This window comes from Apus apus, chromosome 17 (genome assembly GCF_020740795.1).
Source record: "Apus apus isolate bApuApu2 chromosome 17, bApuApu2.pri.cur, whole genome shotgun sequence".
Classification (NCBI taxonomy): Eukaryota; Metazoa; Chordata; class Aves; order Apodiformes; family Apodidae; genus Apus; species Apus apus.
The window spans coordinates 3,630,932-3,655,049 of NC_067298.1; the positions used below are offsets into that span (position 1 = coordinate 3,630,932).

At 44.5% G+C, this 24,118-nt stretch overlaps 1 protein-coding gene and 1 long non-coding RNA gene across 2 annotated transcripts in view; one reads left to right on the forward strand and one right to left on the reverse strand.

Annotated features, from left to right (window-relative positions):
- LOC127391678 (myosin heavy chain, skeletal muscle, adult-like) overlaps window positions 1–13,801 on the reverse strand; it is a 107,843-nt gene extending 94,042 nt beyond the window's left edge. The window contains exon 1 of the mRNA XM_051634709.1: window positions 13,595–13,801. Coding sequence (XP_051490669.1) covers window positions 13,595–13,801 — 207 coding nt within the window. The remainder of the gene's footprint in view (window positions 1–13,594) is intronic.
- The window catches only part of LOC127391681 (uncharacterized), a 184,778-nt gene that overhangs the window by 19,824 nt on the left and 140,836 nt on the right, over window positions 1–24,118 (forward strand). The gene's annotated exons all lie outside the window — the stretch shown is intronic.

The following is a 24,118-nucleotide window of genomic DNA, read 5'->3' on the forward strand; positions in this document are numbered from 1 at the left end:
TCATTTGCAGCTTGTCCACCAGGTCCTGCAGCCGCAGAATGTTCTTCCGGTCTTCCTCAGACTAGAGCGGTTGGCAAAGAGGGAAGAAAAGTAGAGGCTGGTTCTGCACCATGTGAGGTTAACTGCTGCCCTTGGGGATGGTGGCTGCACAACCTGACTTGCTGTCAGAACACTCTGCCAGCCCAAGGAGGCCTCCTGCCTTACCTGGTAGGTCAGCTCCTTCACCCTCCTCTCGTACTTGCGCACACCCTTCACGGCTTCAGCGCTGCGCTTCTGCTCAGCATCAACCTCCCCTTCCAGCTCCCGCACCTGCAACGAGAAGCCCATCTTTGGAGCTTCCCTGCTGGCTGCTGACATCACATCTTCACTCACACACAAATCCAAGCCCTACACACCCTGGCCTCCAGCTTCTGGATTTGCTTCTTGCCGCCCTTCAGGGCCAGCTGCTCGGCCTCATCCAGACGAAGCTGCAGGTCCTTCACTGTCTGGTCCAGGTTCTTCTTCATCCTCTCCAGGTGGGCACTGGTGTCCTGCTCCTTCTTCAGCTCTTCTGCCATCATGGCTGCCTGGAGAGGCAAAAAGCCCAAGCCATTTTGGGAATGGAGACTTTTTGGAAGAAGGCACTCCTATAAAGCATTAAAAGACCCCCCCAGCTCACATCAGTGATGGCCTTCTTGGCCTTCTCTTCAGCATTACGGGCTTCCTGGATTGTGTCCTCCATTTCACTCTGAATTTGGGCAATGTCTGTTTCCAGCTTCTTCTTGGTGTTGATCAAGCTGGTGTTCTGTTGAACAACAAAAAAGATTGTCCAGTGAGTTCCAAAACAGAACATTTATCTTTAGAAATTTACTGTTTAAATTCAAAGTTATGATCTTTATTTATAATATTAGCATCATCCTTCAAATGATGCATCTCACCTGTGTGTGGAGGAGCTGAACTCTCTCTGTTGCATCCATCAGTTCCTGCTCAGCCACTTTCCTCGACCGCTCCGTCTGCTCCAGGGCTGCCCGAAGCTCCTCAATTTCAGCTTGAAGCAGGTTTGCTCTGCGCTCCACCATGGCCACCTGCTCCTTCAGGTCCTCCTGAGTCCTCAGAGCATCATCCAGGTGTATCTGGGTATCCTTTAAGAGAGGAAAGAGAAATTATAAGGTGACACAGCACTGTTACACAATGGCAACTACCAACAGTCTAATAATCATTATGTCAGTATAATATATTTGCCTTTATAGATGTAAAGTACATTTATATGCAGAATTATTATCATAGAATGATGGTTTTGGTTGGAAGACACCTTCAAGATCAGGCAACAGGCTGGAGAGAGCATTAAATTAGACTTAGAAAGAGTAGGGAATGGAGTTCTGAGAAAAGGAGAGAACCCAGGGGCTGCTAATGCATACAGAAGCAGCAGACTGGGGTTCACAGGGTTTGTCTAGTTTGGAGAGAAGGATATTGAGGGAAAACTTCATTGCTCTCCAGCTTCCAGATGTGAAGAAAGGAGTGCTGATCTCTCCTCCTTGTTAGCCAGTGACAGGATATTACGTATGCCCCATCCATGGCAATCTTAAGGGCAAGGTTGGACAGGATTTTGAGCAGACTAGCACAAGATGTCCTCGCTCACAGAAGAGAAGCTGGACTAGATGGTCTTTGAAGGTCCCTTTAGACCCAAACCATTCTATGATTCAGTAATTCTATGGTACTAGACAAGCTAGACACCTATGTGCACATCCTTAGCTTAACATACCTTGAGCACTCCCTGTGTGTTCCTCAGGTTCTTTTGTGCCTCTGCAGCCACACGGTTGGCGTGGCTGAGCTGGATCTCCATTTCATTCAGGTCTCCTTCCATCTTCTTCTTCAACCTCAGGGCTTCATTCCTGCTCCTGATCTCAGCATCCAGGGTGCTCTGCATGGACTCCACAATTCTCAGGTGGTTTCTCTTCATCTGGTCAATCTCCTCATCTTTCTCTGCTATCTTCCTGTCAACCTCTGACTTCACTTGGTTGAGCTCAAGCTGGAGGCGCAGGATCTTCCCCTCTTCATGTTCCAGGGAAGCCTGAAAAAACCACACAAAACAGTTAATTGTATAAATAACACTGTCAGTAACTTTACTTGAACTTCCTTTTGAAGTATAATGCCCAGCATGAGGTCTGACACTTGCAAGAAAGGAGAAGAAGAAAAAAGGGTTCCTGTGTATGCAAAGACTTTACTACTTTAATAATGAAAACCCCCTGCTTCCTGGGCCTGGAGTTGATTCTCTATGCATATAATTTCATAACCAGTATCTGAGATTGCTAAACTGTGTTGTAAGTGAGCATTTAAGAACAGAAAGCTGTACCTCAGCTTCCTCCAGAGCAGCCTGGAGTTCAGACTTCTCCTGCTCAATCTGCTTCTTGACTTTCTCCAGCTCATGAATCGCCTTTCCTCCCTCGGCAATCTGCTCCGTCAGGTCGGAAATCTCCTCTGTGGGAACCAAGACCAAGGGCCTGGTCAGGCACAGAGCCAGATGGGAAGGGCCCTGCCCCACCAGGGTGACAGGCATCTCTGCAGAGCTGCAGGCACAGACCCGTGTGCAGCAGTGGGGAGAGCTGGAGAGTCAGAAAGCCCTGCCAGCAGCAGAGGGCCAGGGACTTACGCTGCAAGTTCTTGTTCTCGCGCTTGAGCGTCTCCAGGTGGTCCAAGGACTCCTCATAGGCATTCTTCATCTTGAACAGCTCGGTGCTGAGAGAGCGAGACTCCTTCTGGGAGGCTTCCAGCTCAGCCTGCGTCTCCTCATACTTCTGCTTCCACTCTGCCAGGATCTGGAGAGAAATGGGGCTTGAGTGTGCATGTGGCAGCCAGGAGGGGATGCCCTGCTCCCCAGCCCCACGCCTGCAGCCCAACACACCTTGTCAAAGTTCCTCTGCTTCTTATCCAGAGCTGCACAGGCAGCGTTTGAGCGCTCCACGTCAATCATCAAGTCCTCCACTTCATTCTGCAGCCTCTGCTTGGTCTTTTCCAGGGAAGCGCATTTGGCATTGACGGCTTCAACGTGTTCCTCTGCATCCTGCAGCCGCTGTGCCAGCTTCTTCCTGGGAGGAGATAAGCACAGGTCCATGTGAGGAAGCCAATGGGAGCTCATGGTGTGCAGCCAGTATGTTTTTCACAAGAGCACACTTGGCCACTTGGTAGTGGCTGATCCCCATTTACACAGAGTTGCAGGAACCCCAAAGACACTGCACTGCTATGGCTGAGTCCTGGGCTACAGCAATTCAGTCTTGGCTGGTCACTCTGCTGTTCCCACTTGGCATCTCTCTGCTATTCTGCATGAGAAGAGCTTTGCTTAACCTGCCTTTCCCCTGGGCATGGACTTTTTTCCTGGCCTCCCAACCAAAACAGAACATTGGCTTCTTCCTGACATTATCATAGTGCTCTCCTCAAATTCCTGTTCTTCCTCTCTGTCAGCCTTGCCCTCCTTCCCCACGTACTTGGCCTCCTCCAGCTCCTCGGTGCGCTGAATGGCGTCCGTCTCGTATTTGGTTCTCCACTGGGCCACTTCGCTGTTGGCCTTGGACAGGGCACGCTGCAGCTCCCCCTTGGCTTCCTGCTCCTCCTCATATTGTTCCCGGAGCAAGTCACAGTCGTGGCGAGCAGACTGCAAGGCGTGGGCCAGGGCGTTCTTGGCCTGGGTAGAGAGTGGGATTGAGACAATGAATGGTAATATCCTGGGAAATCTTTTCCAATTAATTAATTTAATACAGCTAACATGACTGTACATGAGGGTGTACAGTGTTTGCAATGAAAGGTAAGTCTGGAGGGCAAAATTGCATCCCCACAGAAAGTAATATCTTCTCCCAGTACGACTTGTGCTAATTAGACCATGTACACTCTAGCCAGTGTGAAGTTAACAGTGTTTTCAGGGGCTATTTGTAGGAATAGTCATCACCTTTATTTCTTCCTCTAGGTGCCTCTTGAGTTCCTCAATCTGCTGGGTAAATCCTTGCTTGCCCCTAGACAGCTGAGAAATCAGAGCGTCTTTCTCCTCTACCTGGCGTGAAAATTCACCTGGGAAAGCAAAAAAGAAAAATACTCATTGTTTTTCATGACCCAAAGAAATTGTTGTAGGATGGTCTCCCAGTCCACGACACAGAGAAGGCCTCCTCACCTGATTCTGTCTGCAGACGAGCTCTTTGAGCATTGAGGTCATTGATCATGCGCTGATGCTCCTCTTCCTTTGTCTTAATCTCACTCAGCTGGTCTTCCAGAGTGCGACACATCTTCTCCAGGTTTGCCTAGAGAGCAAACACAAGGAAGGAAAGGAGATGAACTCCTGGACTCTGCCTTCTCCTCACAGCAGGGTTTTTCAAGGAGAACGTGGCTGGTAAAGGCAGCCTGTGCGCCACACCCTGACCCTGTGAGCATGTTCGCCTGCAGCTGCGTACCTTGGCCTTGGAGACAGACTCCATGTTACTGGCCAGGTCGTCAATCTCCATCTTCAGCTCGCTCTTCTCCTTCTCCAGCTTCTGCTTCACCCGTTGCAGGTTGTCGATCTGCTCCCCCAGCTCAGCTGTGCTGTCCGCGTGCTTCTTGCGCAGGGCGGCAGCCGTGGCTTCGTGCTGCAGCGTGGCCTCCTCCAGGTCACGGCGCATCTTCTGAAACTCTGCCTCGCGCTTCTTGTTCATCTCGATCTGAGCTGCAGTAGCTCCTCCTGCTTCTTCCAGGCGCTCGCTGATCTCCTCGAGCTCCCTGGAGAGGTCAGCCCGATGCTTCTCTGCTTTGGCCCGAGAGGTTCGCTCGGCCTCAATTTCCTCCTCCAGTTCCTCAATACGAGCCTGGGGAACAGCAGCAACAACCCTTCACGCCCAGGCCCTCCTCCCACCTGACCCGACACTGGAGAGAGGGAGCAGAAGGAACAGACACTTGCCTGCAGCTCCTTGATCTTCTTCTGTAACTGCATGCCCAGGGCTTGCTCATCTTCGATTTTGCTCTGGATCTGGCTGATTTCAAAGTCTTTCCTTGGGGCAAAGCAAACCGTCTTAGTGCCGCAACAAAACCCCCCAAGGTCAAAACCAGCCTGGCCCTCAGGGCCCCACAGCCACACTTACTTCTTCAGTTTCTCATCCAGCTGCTGCTTATCATTTTCCAAATCCATGATGCTGTCATGGGCCAGCTTCAGGTCTCCTTCAAGTTTCCTCTTAGCTCTCTCTAGGTCCATGCGCAGTTTCTTCTCCTGCTCCAGGGACCCTTCCAGCTACAACAAACAAGACCTTCAGTGCTCTGCCAGCCAGGTCTCACTCCACACTTGTGCTGTTCTTGCTGTGTGTCTGTGTGCTTACATCGTCCACTTGCTGCTCCAGCTTGGTCTTAGCTTTGGTCAGAGTGTTGACTTTGTCCTCTTCTGCCTGCAGGTCATCCAGCGTCTGCTGATGGGCCTCTTGGAGGGCTTTCTTCTCTTTTGTCAGCTTCACTATGGTCTCATCCAGGGCTGCCATCTCCTCTGTGAGGTTTTTCACCTGTGGTTTGTAAGAAAGCATAACAATTTGGTAGAACATGTCTGCTTTTGCAATTGCTCTTTCAGTTTGCAGTGTTTTGCTGCTGAGACAGCAGTTTTGATGCTGAGACACAGCCCTGCTCAAAACTTCCGAAAGTCAACATGTCTCATAGTTGCAGGCTCATTCTCTTAGAATCAGTGGTTTCTTGGCCCTTGATGTGATTGCCCATGTGTGTACCTTGTTTTCAGTGGCATGCTTTTCCTTCTCAACCTTGGCCAGTGTTAGCTCAAGGTCATCAATATCTTTCTTCAACTCTGAACATTCATCCTCCAGTTTCCTCTTCTTGGCTGTCAGATCAGCATTAATTTCCTCCTCATCCTCAGCCCTTTCAGTCACTTCTTTAACTTTGGCTTCCAGCTGGATTTTGGTTTTGATGAGCTGGTCACACCTTTCCTCAGCATCAGCCAAAGCATCAGCTTCCTGTTTGGACCATACAGGAAAAGTTATTGAATGCAGTAGTACCCAATGTGTATCAGTAAGACCTTTGTGATTACTTTCTGGGAAAAGTTTACTGCACTATTACATTATATTACAAATTATAATTTTAGAGGAAGATTTTAATCACTTTTTTTGTTTTTTTTTTTTTAATAATCAGGTACTATGTCTAACTCAATTATATTTCACCTTGTATACTTTAGGCATGTCAGTGGCTCACTTGGATTTAACTGATGTTTCCTTTTCCTCCTTTAGAAAGTGATTATATTTGATAATGTACCATATTCTAATTCATGTAGAAGCACTGAGTAATGTAAATAATTCCATCACTGAAAAAAGATTTGAAACTCCCATTTGTAGAAGTATATACAGCCAATACACTCAATTTGCACAAGAACAAGATTCGTAATTCCCTGAAATGGACTCTTCAAATCAAGGGCATTTCCTAAATGTTGCCTACATTTCTGAGAGCCCAAATGGCATTAAAGACAAATACACAAGGCTGTGTCATAGAATGTAACGGCCACCTGTGCCTTCTGAGAGCAGTAGCTAAAGGAGCTCAGGTGGGAAATGGCACTCGGCTCCTTATTATAAGAACAGAATTAAGGCAAAGCAATTGGTGACTATAATTGGCAACAGTGCCTATAATGAGGCTTTATGTCATGAACTCATAAGGAGACGTGCATGTAGGCAACAGAAGGCATTTTTTAGCTTAAACTCCACTTTGAAAAGAGAGAGACTGAGAAGGGAAAGAATGTGGCCTGAATTACAGATTTAGTTAAATTGTTTTGTAATTGCAGCTATAGTGTGTAATTTGAGAGTTCTGCAGGATGAAATAAGACTGAGACTGAGATCTTCTTTATACATTTCCTCTATTAAAAAAAAAAAAAAAGAAAAAAAAAAGAAAAGGAAAATAATGATACTCACTGCCTGCACTTGGAGCTGCAGGTCGTTTTTCTCCTGCACCAGTTTCACCATTTTCTCCTCCAGCTCCTTCCTCTTGGCCTCAGACTTTGCAAGCTCCTCCTTGGTCTTCTCAAACTCCTCCTTCATGTTGGCCATCTCCTTCTCAGACTCTGCACTCTTCAGCAAGGGCTTGATCTTGAAGAACAGCTTCATCCAGGGCCAGTGCTTGACATTCATGAAGGCCCGAACATTGTACTGGATGCAGAAGATGGACTCCCTGAAGCAGAAAATATACATAAAATATTTTCAGTATGACCAGTGTCAACACTTTCCTCCAAGTACAGTGACTTTAACAGAAGATGAGGAATGTCTACCTCCTCTCCACCATCCTCTGGTACTCCACTCTCATCAGGAAGCCTCTGCACCTGGCTTGTGTGCGGGTGATGAGCTGTGCCAGCTTCTCATCCCTCATCTCCTCCAGGAGCCCCAGCAGCCCAGCTTTGAAGAACACCTGGAGAGAGGGAGTGTTGCAGCAGGTCACTGACAGGCAGAGCAAAGCACAGGCACAGGGTGAGTGAGTCAAGGACGGTTTGTACCTTGGTGTGTCCAAATTTGTACTGGGTGTGATCCACATCAATTGACCCAAGAAGCTTCTCAGAAGCCTTCTTGCTATCAATGAACTGTCCCTCTGGGATGGCACTGGCATTAAGCACCTTGTATCTGTGAAAAGAGACAGGACCATAAGGCTGGTTTTTCCCAACCAACACACCCTAGCTGCTGAACCCCAACAGCTCCACAGAGCTGACAATGGAGTCCAGCCTGAATGAGCCTCTGCAAATGAACCAACATTGCTCTAATGATGCTGAGAAGAGCAGAGCTCTCACCTCTGCTTGAAGTCAGCGTAGAGAACCCTGCTGGGGAATCCTTTCCTGCAAATTCTGATCCCTTCCAGCACTCCGTTGCACCGCAGCTGGTGCAGCACCAGCTCGTGCTCCATGGCACCTGGAAGTTGAGAGCAGACATGAACACCACAATTCCCAGTGCCTGGGAATGGCTGTATCAGAGCAAGTCCTCTTTCTGCTTGGGCATCTTACCAGGTGTTTTTGTTTCATTTGGGATGATGCAACGGACAAAGTGGGGGTGAGTGCTCCGTAGATTGGTCATCAGCTTGTTTAAGTTCTCCTGTGGGATCATATGTAGCAGCTTAGATTAAAAAAATTCATTTCTGTATATCCTGTATCTATAGGCCAAAGAGCTAACATAATGAATATTAGGACCAAGAATGTTTCCAATTCAAAATTTATTTCTCACAAATAATATACGTGAACTTTTAAAAGAAATTCAGGTGGTCACCTGAAGACTGTTTGGAACAAATCCCAAATTTGAACAGACAATTACTAGGAGAAGGCAGTGAATAAGTTCTGCTCACTTAATACTTATTTTTCTTTCATTGTAAAACAAAGATCATGAGAAGAACAGGAGATGAGATAGCATAGCTTTTAAACTATGTTCATGTCACTTACAGATAATGAAACCCATGCTTTACCCGGAAAAGAGCTGAGACAGTCTGGAAAGAAGAACCCTTCTTCTTGGCACCCTTCTTTGCACCGCCAGCACCACCACTACTAGCCTCTGCCAAAACAGTACGTGATTTTCATGTTATCCTTTTTTGTTGCATTTTTACATATTGTTAATGTTGGAGGAAAAAAAACCACAGAACAATTTTAGAAAATTAACCTGCTTCTGCTCCACCGTAGGAGGCAAAAAGTAAGGCCAGGGTCTTCACAGATGATTTCTGGTACAACCCAATGACAGTTTCATTCAGAGGGTCCTTGTTCTTCTCCAGCCAGCCAGTGATGTTGTAGTCCACTGTGCCAGCATAGTGCACCAGAGAGAAGTGGGCCTCAGCCTTGCCTTTGGCAGGCTTGGGCTTCTGGAAGTTGCTGGACTTGCCCAGATGTTGGTCATAGAGCTTGTTCTTGAAAGAGGTGTCAGTTGCCTTGGGGAACATGCACTCCTCTTCCAGGATGGAGAAGATGCCCATGGGCTGGGAAATAATAAAATAGAGGGAATGCATTAGAGTAACTTGATCTTAAAGGGAATGTAGTAAAAGACAGAAAGCTGAGAAACAAATCAATACCCTTGCCACAAAGAAGATTTCTTTCTACAAAGTGAGTTTAAAAGATTCACCTGCTTGGCTCAGACTTTGGCACAGTGATACAGGACTGGGGTTTATGCCAAAAAAACATGTTAAAAATCAGGAGGAGAAAGATTATATTTTAAAACGTCTTTCAGAAAAGTGTCCATTGCATATTAACTTCAGCTTTTGTACTTTTAACAAGCTCCCTACATTATATGGAAGTACAGGAAATCTCTTTCAGTTTCTTGTTCTCAGAGGTTGGTCACTGACTGTACTGGTCTGTACATACTTTACTACGAACAACCTAGAAAAAATGTATAGTCCAGATAACTTTATTCCAGAAACTTAAGAAAATATTTTTATTTTCTTCTAGGAGCTGCTTTGTGGTTTTGATAAAGAAAAAAAAAAAAAGTCCTTTAATCAAGCAGGTGGAAATACCTTTCATAGAGAAGGTGGGTGGGGAAAGACTTTCATAGTTATTTGTGGGGTTTGTATGTCATGCATAATAAACAATAGAACAATAGAACAGATTAAGAGATATTTCAACTAAAACTGAATGCATGAAACTAACCACAGAGGGGATCTTTCTAAAAACAATTTAAAAGAATGAATTCCTGAAAACACTAAGTATTTTGAATTAAAAAATTACCTTCTCAATCAGCTCAATGCAGGCTGCCAGGTCCATCCCAAAGTCAATGAATGTCCATTCAATTCCCTCCTTCTTGTACTCCTCCTGCTCCAGCACGAACATGTGGTGGTTGAAGAACTGTTGCAGTTTCTCATTGGTGAAGTTGATGCACAGCTGCTCCAGGCTGTTGAACTTCCCAGGGGAAAAAAAACCACAACCACCTATTATCAACTTGCACAGTTCTTGTTCATCCTCAACACCTTTATAAATCTCCATAGTTAAAACATAACTGTATTATCAGGACCACACTACAGCAGGACCTAGGTGCAGATCTTCAAATAAATTCTTACATAATGAAAACAGAAATTTTCCAGAGCAAATATTCCTGGTGAATCTCCTAAAAGTCATCAAGTGGCATTTTTCAGTTCAGTGAAAAAGAAGAGTGTATGCCCTGGTCTCCAATTTTTAAACAGCTGATATTTCTTATTAAATATTTACCTATTCCTTCCTTGGTCCTTTAAGCAATTTACATGTCTTCAATCTGTTACATGTTTGCCAATTGTTTTCCAAATCCTAGTTCTGTTTTAGAAGCTTTTATATAAAATTATTGTAGTTATGTTGGGTTTTTTTTTTTAGTCCTTAACAAATTACAACACAGAAGGTTCTATTTAGTACTTCTACACAAACAACAGTTCTTTTGCTGTACTGATGAAATTTCTGAGGATTTTGTTCTGTGGCACAAAAGAAAAGGAAGGTTTTTTTTCCAGAACATTACAAAAAACTGGCATGTTAAACCTTCAGAATAATATTACCTGGAAGTCCTCTGATATAGCAGTCTTCCCCTGCAAGAGCAGTTCTCAAACCTGAAATACTTACATCAAAGATCTCAAAGCCAGCAATGTCCAGGACACCAATGAAGTACTGTCTGGGCTGCTTGGTATCCAGCTGTTGGTTGATACGAACAACCATCCACAGGAACATCTTCTCATAGACAGCCTTTGCCAGAGCACCTACTGAATTGTTCACCTAATGCAAAGAAGAACGGAGCAGAAGAAAATCAGTGCCTGGACCAAAAAGTAGGTGATACAACCTAGAGGTTCCCAGTTCCCAGTTGGTGGTTACCTGCTGCACAGTTTGCCCCTTGGTCACATATTCATTCCCAACCTTGACTCGGGGGTAGCAAAGGGCCTTGAGCAGGTCTGCTGAGTTCAGACCCATCAGGTAGGCAGCTTTGTCAGCAACTAAGTATAAGGATAAAGAGACAGACAAATTAAGACTAACAAGACAAGCAGCATTTGAGTGATTAACCCTTTCTAAAGCAACTACGATACTAAATATCCTTGTGATCAAATTCTGCTAATTGGTATCTATAAGCCAGGCAACAAAACACCAGAACTGGTTTCCTGAGTGTAATCCAAAACATACACTTAGATACTTGGGCTACCTGTATTTTCCTAAAGGAGAATGATGCAACAGACTGATGTTCAATTAATGCTAGTATGCAGTGACAGTTATGGGTTTGAATTGCCAAAGGAGAAGAAAGAAATTCAAGGGATTTACCTGGGTAAAATTCCTTAATAGCATGTGATTTATGAAAAAGAAGTTCTAACACTGAATGTAATGGCTTTACTGAATTTAATGAATTTAAAAAGCAATGAGAAATAGATTTTCTGAAAATGTTTCTCTTCTCAAAGCGTCTTTAATATAAGCACTACAAGTAGGCTGCATTATCCAGATCTGTGCGTCCCAGGGGTGAATTATGGACACATACACAATTTTTACATCAAATAAAAATTAAGTAGTAATTGGAGAAAGTATATTTTGGATGGCTGTTTCACACCTATATACTAGCTCCATGTAAACACTTTTTTATACATTTCCACTGTTCTCTTTCTCCATCTTTGAAACACTAAATTATTATTGCTACTTCTATTTCTAACAGTTCAACCGTAGCCTTTGCCAATACCTTCTGTGCCATCAGGCTCTGCCTGCTCCTCTCGCTGCTTCTGCTTGAACTTCAGGTTGCCATAGTGCATGACAGCCCCTGTCAGCTTGTAGATGGCTGTCTTTTCATCAGCAGTGAAGCCCAAGATGTCAATAGCACTCTGCAATAGGAGCAATAAAATAAAAGCTTTGTCTGGGAGAGATGACAATAGGTACAACTTTTAAAATTTTTACTTACATCTGTAGCCATCAGCTCCTCCTGGTCATTAATGCTGGCAACAGTGATCTCACCTTGACTCACAAATTGGTAGTCATATGGGTTGGTGGTGATGAGGAGCATGTCTGAAAGAAAGAAGAGGGAACATGCAGGTTGAGTTTAGTTAAGCAAGTAAGTGTGAGCAGGTTTTCAGCAATTATCCTCCAAGTTAGTAATTCTTGCCCACCTATTAGCTCAGGCTTCTTGTTGGACATGATCTGATAAAAGATGTGGTAGCTTCTCTCTGCCTTGAGCTGGAAAGTGACTCTGGACTTCTCCAGCAGATCTGGCAAGGAAGGCAGGAAGAGTCAGGCACAAGGCCACACGTAGAGGTGAGAACTGGGGAAGGAATGGGATCAGGCCAGAGGAGCCTCTTACAGGTTTCAATGTCAGCAGAAGCCAGTTTGCCTGTAGCTCCAAAGTGGATTCTGATGAATTTGCCCTGTTGAGCACAAGAAGCAGCATTTCAGTCTGAGATTCAGAGATTCTGCCCAAATTCAGAGATTTTCCCCAAAGCACCAACTCACAAAGCGTGAGGAGTTGTCGTTCCTCACGGTCTTGGCGTTCCCAAAGGCCTCCAGCAGCGGGTTGGCGCTGATGATTTGATCCTCAAGCGTTCCCTGCAGGACCATAATTATTGCTGCCTCCTTTCCAAAACCATGTCAGGAACACAGGAAAGCTTTGATTCAAGCCAGTCTCTGTTAATTTACCTGCATTTTGCCAGACTGCTCCTCCTTCTTCTTCTCCCCACTGGCTGCAATTGTTGCAAAGTACTGGATGACACGCTTGGTGTTCACAGTCTTCCCTGCACCGGATTCTCCGCTGTCAAAGGCAAGAGAAGCAGAGAGCGTGTGGTCAGGCAGGAGATCCCCTGGCCCTGGGCAGCCCCACAGGGACCTGAGCAGGGATCTACGTACGTGATCAGGATCGACTGGTTCTCGCGATCTGCGGAGGAGACAGAGATACAGGACTTAAAACTCAATTAACAAATCAGAAAGAGTGAAACAAAGTCAGGTAAATTTAACGTTGTCAAACCGATGCTGTCAACTCAACTTAAAAAGCTGGCCAACCAACCAATCTATACCACACCTCACTTAATGCAGGTGTGTCTTTCTTTAAAAGTAGCAGAAAAAACTATGTGTAGGTAGTACCATGTTCAATAGCAGGCAAGCATCAGAACAATGACAGCTTTGAAAAAATCTCTTTGTACTGTTGAGATGGGGTCTGCCTTCAGAGCATGTCATGGTACAATCCTGCTGAGACAGATGGAGCCACTCACCAGTCAGCATGAACTGATAGGCGTTGTCAGAGATGGAGAAGATGTGTGGAGGGGCCTCCTGGCGCTTCTTGCCTCGGTAGGCCAACACCACCTCCGGGTTGTACACCGGCAGCCACTTGTAGGGGTTGACGGTGACACAGAAGAGACCCGAGTAGGTCTGGAGGAAGGGAGACAGCACGTTGGCTTCCCCTGAGCCTGGCAGAGCCGTTCCTGCTGCCTGCCCAAAGGAAGGCTGCTGCTGGTACTTACGTAGATCATCCAGGCTGCATAACGCTCTTTGAGGTTGTACAGCACAGCGGGTTCATGGAGGTGGGTCATCATGGCCATGTCCTCGATTTTATCATACTTGGGAGGGTTCATGGAGAAGACCTGATCGTCTTTCACGGTCAAGGTCTGTCAGAGAAGAAGATGATGCATGTATGCCAGTTAAGAGCTGAGACTGGGAATCAAATGGTGACCTTCAGTCTTGTTTTTCACTCACCTCTCCCCCTTCGGTCTTGACAGTGACCTTCCCGGACTCCCTGCTCTGGACTGTCCCTTTCACAAAGGATTCCTTAGGATGCACCACAAAGACAGATGACTTGGCATCAAAAGGCTTGTTCTGGGCTGCAATTCTCTCCTTCTCTGACTTCCGGAGGTAAGGAGCTGCCTCCCCAAAAACAGCCATCTCGGCATCTCCAGAGGCCATGGCTGTGCTCTGTTGAGGCGCTCGTCAGCAGAGAACACTGGGGAAGAGTGGACAGGTTGCTCAAGTGTGTCAAAATCAAGCGTGCATCAGTAGTAAAAATTTTGAAAAAAGAAAGATAATATATTAATTCTATGCACAGCTTTTTTAGAAGCAATTGCGTATTTTTCAGAAGGCAGATTCAATATTGATAGAAAAAGTGAAAATTGTGTTTTAGGATATCATTTGGCTTAGGGTCCACTGCACTGAATTTGCATTTGAAATATCGCATAGTCATTTAGTAGTCAAGTATTTAGGCTCTGTAACTGTGGAGTTAATAACCTCAATCTTCCTTTCTGCTGCTTAGGCACTCCTGTAAAAATCACTTGGAAGTGTTACAATGCAGTTTCTTCCCAGCTAACACTAATTTAGAAAACTCAAAAGGCTCATTCACCACTGCCTTGAGTGATGTACAGACAACTCGAGCATCTTGATGGCTCAGTTTCAGTCTCTAAAATGTTTGTATTATTGCATTATTGTTGTATTATTGCATTATTGACACAGTTATTGACCAACTTCAGTGAGTTCTTCGATCCAGGTATAAAGGGCTACAGCACTTTGTGAAAGCAGAGCAATGCTGTTCCACAGCACACTGACAGAGCTCCATTTCTATCATTTTCTTTTTGCTTTTGTAAAATTACTATGACTTCAAGAGAAATAAAAAATATACACAAAGATCAAAGCTCAATTTAGGAGCTTAAAAACAAGTAATTTTAAAGCTAGGATTGATTTATCTGAAAACTTCTTTTTTGGTCATTTTTTTCCCCAGAAAAAACAGTGGGGATCTTAGGACCTTTTATTTATTTCTACCCTCTATAGGGATAAGTGCCTAATATTTACACAGCCTTTAATATTGTGTTATATTTGTTCTAAAAGGAGACAGTAACATGATAATTCTTCATTTGTCCTTGCAGGAACAGGTGGTGGCTTACAGGGGAGGAGGGCTGCAGCTTCCATTTTTTTGTGAGGCAGAGAACAGGCAGAAGATCAAGGGGAACAAATGACAGCTTTGTGTTTTACAGAGATGAAAACAGAGCTTGGTTGCTCATATTACAGATCTTTCTACTCATTTCTTTAGTGATTTCATGGCAAATTTTTGACAGAATAATATACTAATCCACATGTTCTGAGATGAAATATTGAATTTTGCACTTTTTCCTACTCTGCTAAGCCAGTCCTAATGCTGTAACAGCAAAGATGGGAAGTCAGTTTGCCTCGCTCCCTGTTAGGTAAGTTAAGCAGAAGTGAGCAATGTCCTGTGGAGATTTTCTGGTCCACCAGAATGGCCAGAGACTTCAAACATAGACACTTGAAGATTGGACCAGATGATCTTTTGATGTCTCTTCCAACCTGGGTTGTTCTATGATTCTACAATTCACTTGAAAACCTTACCAACCTTGATCACCCCACCAACTTCTACTGTGACCACCCTGGGTTAGAAAACATACAGTGAAAAGTGACCATTCACTCAGCCATACAGAAATCCCACCCAAAAGGATCTTTCTCTACCCTCTAAAAACTAATAAATCAGGTTCTTACCTCTCGTGACAGCAGATGGATGGCTCGTGGGCTGGCAGCTGGTCAGTGCTGTAAAACAGAAATGGCAACTCCCTACTTGCTGCACAGAAACTCGGGGTAAGAACGCGCAGGTGCCTTGAAAGCTGATTTAAAACCTGCGCTGAGAAACTGAGTGCCCTCCTGGAAGTGAGCACTGGAGGCAGCAGGAATGTGGTGGTACACAAGGACACCATCCTCTTCCTGCAAGCCTGCAGACCCCGTGCACTTACCTTGAAGCTGCCTGTGCAGACAGGGCAGACTTGTCACAGGCATGTTTTATACGCTCTCGTCTGCAGATGCTACAGATGCCTCCTCTTTCTTCGGTCAAAAAATTTTTGGCAAACCTTCTTTGGCAAAGCATTGTCTGGCAAACTGAACTAAGGGCATAATTGTCATTTGACATGACGAGATATTATTAGAAAATTTTGATGTCTTACTGACTATATGAATACATCTCCTATAAATAATTTGACATGGGTGTTAAGGAGGGAATCTGGGCTAGTCAAGGCACTTAGAGAACTTGGATGCAGGACTTATGGATTCTATTGCTGGCTTTCCCACCGACTCACTGTATGACCCAGGGTGGATTGCTTGGTATGTCTGCACTGCAGATATCCCAGCTGTACAATAAGGTGACAGCATTTATCTCTCCCATGTGATGGTGTGAAGCTTATAAGAAATGCCTAAGAGCAATACATTAGGCAGGCCACTAAGGAGGAAATAAGTATTACTGAAAGCATTTTGTGGTTGTGTTGGTAAATTCTGAATGTAAAGGAGTGATCTGAGGGTCACAGACATGGCAAGATTAATAGCCATGAGACACAGGTTTGGTCACAGCAATAGGAGGTCATGGTCCAGCTGAACTACTGGGTTGGAGTCTCAGAGAGACGTGTGAGGTAATTTCCAGTGTTTGAAGAAAGCATCCATACACTTACACACGTGTCCACCTGTATGCCTGAAATAGTGGGAGATTCTTCAAGAGTTGCTATAAGCCTGTTCATGAATTTGTGCTAAGGTGTTATAGGGTATGTTGTGATTTCTGCTGGGTAGGTCAGTGCAGCTGAAGAAGAGGTGCTCCTTTCTTTTCTGATGATGTTTTAATTCATTCAGAAAGCACTCATCTTGGCAATTCAGGAAAGGTCCTCAGCTCTTTCTTATGTCTTTTTTTCAAGTCTGACCTGTCAGTCTGTACCAGGAATAAAGCAACTTGCTGAGGTAAAGATCTAGGCCTGTAGAATCCTGTGGCATTTTAATGTTCATACCCCTTTTCAACAAGGAGTGGTTACAGGTCCTTAGAACCTATATATCAACCAAAGTATTTTTCCATTCCTGCAGAAATTTCTGCTCCTGAGGAATTCCAGAACCCTTCCACCATCCCAGAGACCAGCTCACATATCCATAAGACAACCTAGGTAGAGATTTGCAGTCCTCAGTTTATCCTTCAACACACAGCCCTTCTTTCCATTTCCTCTAACATAAGCAAAGCACAGCTCCAGCCAAAGACTGTCTCCCACGTTTATGCTCCCACCATCAAATTCACCAGCTAGGAAAAAAGCAAAGATCCCTTCAGCCCTTCCCTACCTAGAACTTCCACAAACTAGTATTTGCACATGTATACATTCATGCTGTTCCAGCATAGTGCTGCCTACATATGAGCACTAGAGGTGGTAGGAAGTCCTGATGCTCTGAGAAAGGGGGATCTGTTGATAGTCCTGAGGAGTGACTCATCTAGTTTTGGGGAAAGGGCACAGTCACTTGAGCTACTCTAAATGCTGTCAGACCTAAACACACTCTTCTCCTGGTCATTGGCATTTTGGCTATTGAAACAGGTCAGGGAAACAGGGACAAGGTTAGAAATATGATGCATGGGACCCAAGGTAATATCCAGCATAAGGCTCTACCCTGTGCATGAAGAGCTTGCTCCAAGAAGGGCTCTGACAATACAGCACACACATTTTGGGTGGCTGGACCCCAGACTGAAAACCAAACCTTTTCCAAAATAAGGCCCTATGGTATCATGTGGTGTCCAGTAGCCCAGGGGTTATTGGTCCTGGCCCAGGGGCAAAGGAGAGCCTTGGCAGATCAGAGCATGGGGTTAAGAAAACCATGGGAGAAGCAAGGATGGCAGAGACTTCTCCGAGGATGTGAGAGCTGATGGTTTTGTCCCATCAGATTAAGGAGGGAGCTCAGGTCTCCCATTCTCAGGGAAGCTCTAATATCTGAACTGTAAAGGCAGAATCCTCTGGCAACAAGTTAAGTATTAGTAGAATGACAGAATGGCTTGCATTGGAAGGGACCTTCAAAGATCATCTAGTCCAACACCCCCGCTGTAGGTAAGGACTTCCTTCAACAAATTAGTTTGCTCAAAGCCTCATCCAACCTAACCTTGAACACTTCCAGTGATGGGGCATTTCTAACTTCTCTAGAAAACCTGTTTCAGTGCCTCACCATGGTAAAACATGGTAAAACATTTCTTCCTTATATCTGCTAGAAATCTACCCTCTTTCAGTTTAAAACCATTGATTACTGTCACTGCAGACACTGCTAAAATGTCTTTATCCATCTATCCTACAAGCCCCCTCTAGGTATTGAAACGCTGCAAGAAGGCCATCTTGAACCTTTCTCTTCTCCAGACTAAACAACCCCCAGTCTCTCAGCCTTTCTTAATAGGAGAGGTGTTCCAGCTCTTGAATTTTTGTGGCCCTCCCCTGGACCCACTTGTACAGGTGGGTCTTTCTTGTGCTGGGAAGCCCACAGCTGAAGGGAGTACTCCAGGTGGGGTATGCATTAAAGGTACATGAGACATATGCCCAATTCTTAATTTTAATTTTACTTAAGGAAAGATTATCATATTGTGTATATTCATTTTCTGTGTAGTAGATTAAGAATATCAGGGAAGATAATTGAAACAATATTCGTACAAATTCTGAAAAAAGACTCTACATTCTCTGGATTTTTTTTCAGTCTCCATCTACTGTATCTACATATCTACTGTACAGAACTATGTTTTTACTAAATGGTGTTATCAAATCCAAACTATAACAGCTTTTGCCACTGTCTTTCTTATATTGTCTAAAGACAATGCAAAAAATCAGAGTATAAAATTATGAAGAACTTCTTGTCGTGTTATGGAGCCTCACCAAATTTCTACACATTAAGTGAAATGGATTCGGAGGGAACAATAACAATTTAAATTTGCTTATGTTTATGTGCACTCAGGCACAATGTCAAATTCAGCGATTTTGAATCTGCAGAGAGAAGAATATAATTATCTGTGCTCTGCCAGGAGGGTTAGGGGAAATGCCTCAACTGAGCTCATCTGAAAACATGAAGGGTTTCATAAATGAAACGCTCCCACTGCCTTTTCCAGAAGCCACTGTGTCTACTGCAGCACTGACCTACCTTCTCAGTATGACCTTGAAATGAGCCTTTCGAGGCTCTTTCCAGGTTACAGCAACAGCTGAGAAAAGAAATACTGTTTCCCACTGCCAGGGCTCAGCAGGGGATGGCTGGAGAAGCTAATTCCTTCATATGTCCTCTCTCTGATATTAATGTCCCTCAGTCTTTGCTGTCATTCCCAGTGTGACATCTAGCTGAACCTTTTTCTTTGTCCCACTCAAATCTCTTCCTAGGCACAAGGATGGTTTCTGAGGGAAATAACACCATGCTGAACCAGCATGGCCAAAGTCTGTAGTGCAGCAGTCTTTGTTTCACAAGAGGCAGTACCCAAGGTAATGGAAATGGCCAGAGCAGGGTATGTTAATAACATCAAAATTATCCAGTATATTTATTCTTGGCCTGACTCTGGTCCTACTCACCAGCAGCTTACTTTTCTTCCCTCAAAGATGTACAACTGGGGCAGTACTATGTGTATTGAAGAACACAGTCTTACATTTGAGTAAATGATGTCTGCACTATAATGCAAATTAAGAAAAAATCAGTGCAATTAAAAATATCTTAACGCTCTGTCTGCCTGAGCCACAAGGAAATCCATAGTTCCCAAAGATGTATCATCTGAAGGAAACTGCACCATCTCTGTAGGCAATGCTGTAAACATGCTCCTGCAATGCAACCAGCATCTTGGCAGGAATGGAAAGCTCTGTTTCTTCCAAAAGAAGGTGATAATTTAGAGACAGCTTAGCTAAGAGCTTGAGAGGAAATCAGCCTCATGTCTTGGAGGAAACTTTCAACTATCTGATGAGCTCAAGGACTGATTAAACTCTGACTCCCTCTTAAGCTACAAGTGCTTCCTTATGGAATGAGATTCCAGTAATGGTGGTTTCAATATCAGAGCAAAGAAACAGCATAATTAAATAGCTGAAATGCAAGCCTAAATTCACTGGTCCACGTTTATCTTACTCTGTGTTGTAGCTGACACATGCCAAAGCCAGAAGCTCAGCCATTATCAGTTCCCTATAAAGGCTGAAGAGGCCTGGGCAGACCCCATCCATTCTCTAAGCACACTGAAGGAAAACCTCATTGCTGTATTTTTTACTACCATATAATTACATCACTAGAAAAAAACTTTCAATATAAAAAACCACTTGAATGTCCTGATTGTTTAGGAGAACCTTAATTAATCCTTGCAAATCTGGTAAACTTGATCTCACTGATCACAACCAACAGCCCCATCTCAGCAACATCTCAGTTCATTTCCTATTCTAAAGGAACCTTGCTGACATTAAAATTGACACACTGAGAAAGTGAAAAGAAACATGTTAACATTTTTGTTGCTTAATTTCCTGGTTGTCATTTACCTGAATCAGAATATGCTAAAAAGGATAATTCTTAACTTCATAGTTTAGCAGTCAGCTGTAAAACACGATGTGTATTGAAAGAAAGATCTATAGACCATTGAAAAATCTTGCCCACAATTCACATTTTGAATAAACAAATCAAAAAGGATAAAGTGAAGAAATTAGGATTAAAAATGTAGCTTATTTACATATCTTACTTGAAAGTGGATTGGTAAAATCATTCCAGAAGAGCATGGTTTCTTGAAAAACTTGTATCAGAAGTTTGCCTAAACTTGCAGCCCATTACCACTGTGCTGCATGAGTCTTCCAAGAGAAGAATTATATATTAGTAGCTAGTCCACAGAAACTGACTGGCTATTTACAGTCCTTGGTAAAAGCACTTGATACCCACAACAAAAGCTTACTTAGCAGGGACTTAATCAGTATATTCATTAGTGTTTTGAACTGGGAGAACACACAAAGATAAGAGAAACACAGGCAAGAAATACTGAAGAGTAAATTAGCTTGAAAAATTGAACTAAACCATATAGAAACAATAGCTTCAATAGCTTGAAACATTCTTAGGTCATCTTTGCCAAAATACCAGGAAAAATATTGGGTACCTAGGGCTTGTGTGTCACTGAAACTACCAATTAAAGATAGCACTTCTTTAATTTCCTGCCTTTGTAAAAGCATGGTGAAACCAAAGAAAGTTTCTAGGCAGCCTGTTCTTGAGTGTTCTTCTGTAAGAAGCAAAAATTGCCAAGACTCATGTTTAATCACTTGGCAACTCATACGAGCACAACTTAAAAGGATCTGAGCTACTCATCCTTTCTGCCAGCTTTATTTTCTTTCATGAAGCTGATCTTTCTCCCACCAATGATTAATTTATATTCATATCATGATGGTCTGTAAGCTTCTTGCAAAGAAGTCTCCAAAGAAGTCTCCAAACTCCTCGATTCTCTTATTTCCTGTCTGCTTTATGTTAACATTGGTGAATTGCAATGGAGAAAACTGTCTCATATTGTGTTTTGGCTAATAAATTGCACTACGCTAAAGAACATTTGAAGTTACAGGAAGCCAGTCACTTTTACTGATAAAATATTAGTGGATTCCCTGTCAAGATTTTGACCTCTGCCAGCTATCAGTCTCTTAAGGTTCAGCTGGACAGCTGGCACATGCTGGACCATTCACAGTACAGTTTGCATCCAGTCTCACCATTCTTGATACAGAAAGAATTTACTGCTATAAGCATAAGCAGTCCTGTGCCAGTTGGACTAAATTCCTGGACATGTTTAATTTCTTAGTGTAGCTGTGGTGATTCTGTAGAAAGGTTTGGAGCAGCCAGAAAGGTACCAGTCCTTGGGAAAGGAAGGACCTGCTGGAAGAAGCAACGGTACCTTGATGGTACAAGGGAAAGGAAATGGATCTTGTCTTTGTTAACTTTCTGCTGATATTTCCATCTCTGCAGGGCTGGACCCCACTGCAGTGGAATGCAAAGAACAGTAGAGCTGGAAGAGAAGAGGTAGAATGAAAGCAGACCCTGGATCCAGGCTGTCCTGCTCAGCAGTGCAGCGTGGGCAAGGCTCTGCAAGTGCTGGTATTCCTACGGAAGAGGGAGGACTTGGATGTGCTGAAAATAGACCCTTCTTGAGACAGAGACCAGGCAGCTGCCTCACTCTCTGCCACCCCTTCATACATGGCTCCCCCTCCCCCCTGTTCTGTGACTGCCTCTGAGACCAGAAGCAAGAAGTCACATCTCAGCAAGAACACAGGTTGAGTAGGGAAGTGTCCCACTCCTGGGCTGCATCACCAGCAGCGTGGCCACCAGGTCAAGGGAAGGGATTCTCCCCCTCTGCTCCACTCTTGAGAGACCCCACCTGGAGCACTATGTCCAACTCTGGATTCCCCAACACAAGAAAGACATGGAGCTGCTGGAGTGAGTCCAGAGGAGGCCACAGAGATGATGGGAGGGCTGAAGCTGCTCTGCTCTGGAGACAGGCTGGGAGAGTTGGGGTGTTCAGCCTGGAGAAGAGAAGGCTCCAGGGAGACCTTAGAGTACCTTCCAGTGCCTGAAGGGGCTCCAGGAAAGCTGGGGAGGGACTTTGAACACGGGCATGAAGTGACAGGATGAGGGACAATGGCTTTAAACTGGAAGAGGGGAAAAATTATTTAGTGTAAGGGTGGTGAGACACTGGCCCAGGTTGCCCAGGGAGGTCGTGGGTGCCCCCTGCAGTGTTCAAGGCCAGGCTGGATGAGGCTCTGAGCAACCTGGTCTAGTGGGAGATGTCCCAGCCCATGCAGGGGGTTGGAACTAGAAGATCTTTAAGGTCCCTTCCAACCTAAACCATTCTGTGATTCTACAACTCTAAGTGAGGGGTTTTGCACCTGATGCAGAATAATATCATACAGACTGGAGAGGATCTTAGCATTAGCCCTGCTGGAAAGGACAGGGGGGTTTGGAAGATGCTGGTTTGAACATAAGCCAGCAGAGCTTTCTCACAGTGAGGAAAGCAAATCCCTTTAGGCTGCATTGGGAACAGTGTGTCCAAGAGACTGAAAGAACTTGCTTTCCCTCCTGGACTTTTGGACACTGGGGTATCAGACATGATGTGAGTGCTTAGGGAAAGGTGCCAGCATAGGTACTTCATGAACCTCCAGCATCAAAAATACATTAGAAAACTAAGTAAATTACTGCATTTTGGTGTGAAAATGAGGGACTGGGCTACCTGCTGGAGCCTGACCTGTCAGCTGCTGGTGGCTTCTTACCTTGAGGAAAAGATAACACACAAAGAGATGGAATTTTTGCTGAAGACATCAGCAGGGCAGGTGGACAGCAGGCTGGAGCTACAGTTCACAAACTTTTAACCTGGGGATAGTAGGGAAAAGCCACCAGGGATGCTAGGATCTCAGAAGAATTCTTTTTCCCCATATCAGGAGCAGGCCCTCCCCTCACACCCCTGTGCAGAGTCCTTCCATAATCATTACAGTTATTAGCTTCCTGGCTTTAACCAGCTGCTGCTTTCCCAAGTGATGGGATGTTTAGGAAGAGGTTGTCAGAATGTGCAAGATCCTTCTGGGTCCTGTGTTTGCAGCCTGGCTGCTGGTAGATAGAAAGGTCCCTGAGGAACCCCCACCATGGATGCTTGTGTGGGCAGCCCTACTGCTGACTCAGTTATGCTGTGGGTGTGTGGAGTGTAAGTGCTGAGGCTTGTAGTAGGTGTAGTCCTGCCCTGCTGAGAGAACTTCATGTCAAGGTATCTTTCCTGATCTGCAATATGGGAGGAAGAAAAGGCAATGAAGAAGGAGAACAGAAGATCATTCCTGTGCATTTTCTGGACTGGCAAGGGCAACTTGTCAGTCCTTCAGCCTTAAAACATATCTTGGGCAACAGCATTTAACAGGTGTTGCTGAAAGTCAGCAAATACAACTGTGTTAGCTAAACAAATTATTAGGAAATCCCAGCATGAAAGAGCTTGGCTCTCTGTCTCCTCTGTCTTGTAAATGTCCCGTTCACCAGAACAGAGTGTTACCAGTTCTCCTGTTGCCCTGGGACTGACAAAGTCTCTTGTTTTAGAAAATTACTTGGGTTTGGGTGCTGCTTCATGAGGAAGCAACAAGAAGTATGATGTCCCTTTTTATATCAGCAGAGTTATTGCAATGACATTCCTGGGACACAGGGAATGCCTATCAGCCTTGTGGGAGAAGCCCCTACTACTCATTGGATCCTTTGCATCTAATGTATCAAAATAGCTCTGATTGCTGAGTAATCTGCACCATAACATGAAAATCTGGATTGAGTTTGTTGCTGCTTTGACAACTGAGATGGTGACTTAATATTTGATCCCCACGGGCTGTGTGACACTACAGGATATAGACAAGTCCCCCATCAGAGAGGTAAGATGAGAGCACAACTGCAAAAGAGTGACTGAAAATAAGAGGTCAGAACATCAGTAGAAGTCACGTGTGCTGTGGGTTTCCCAAAGAG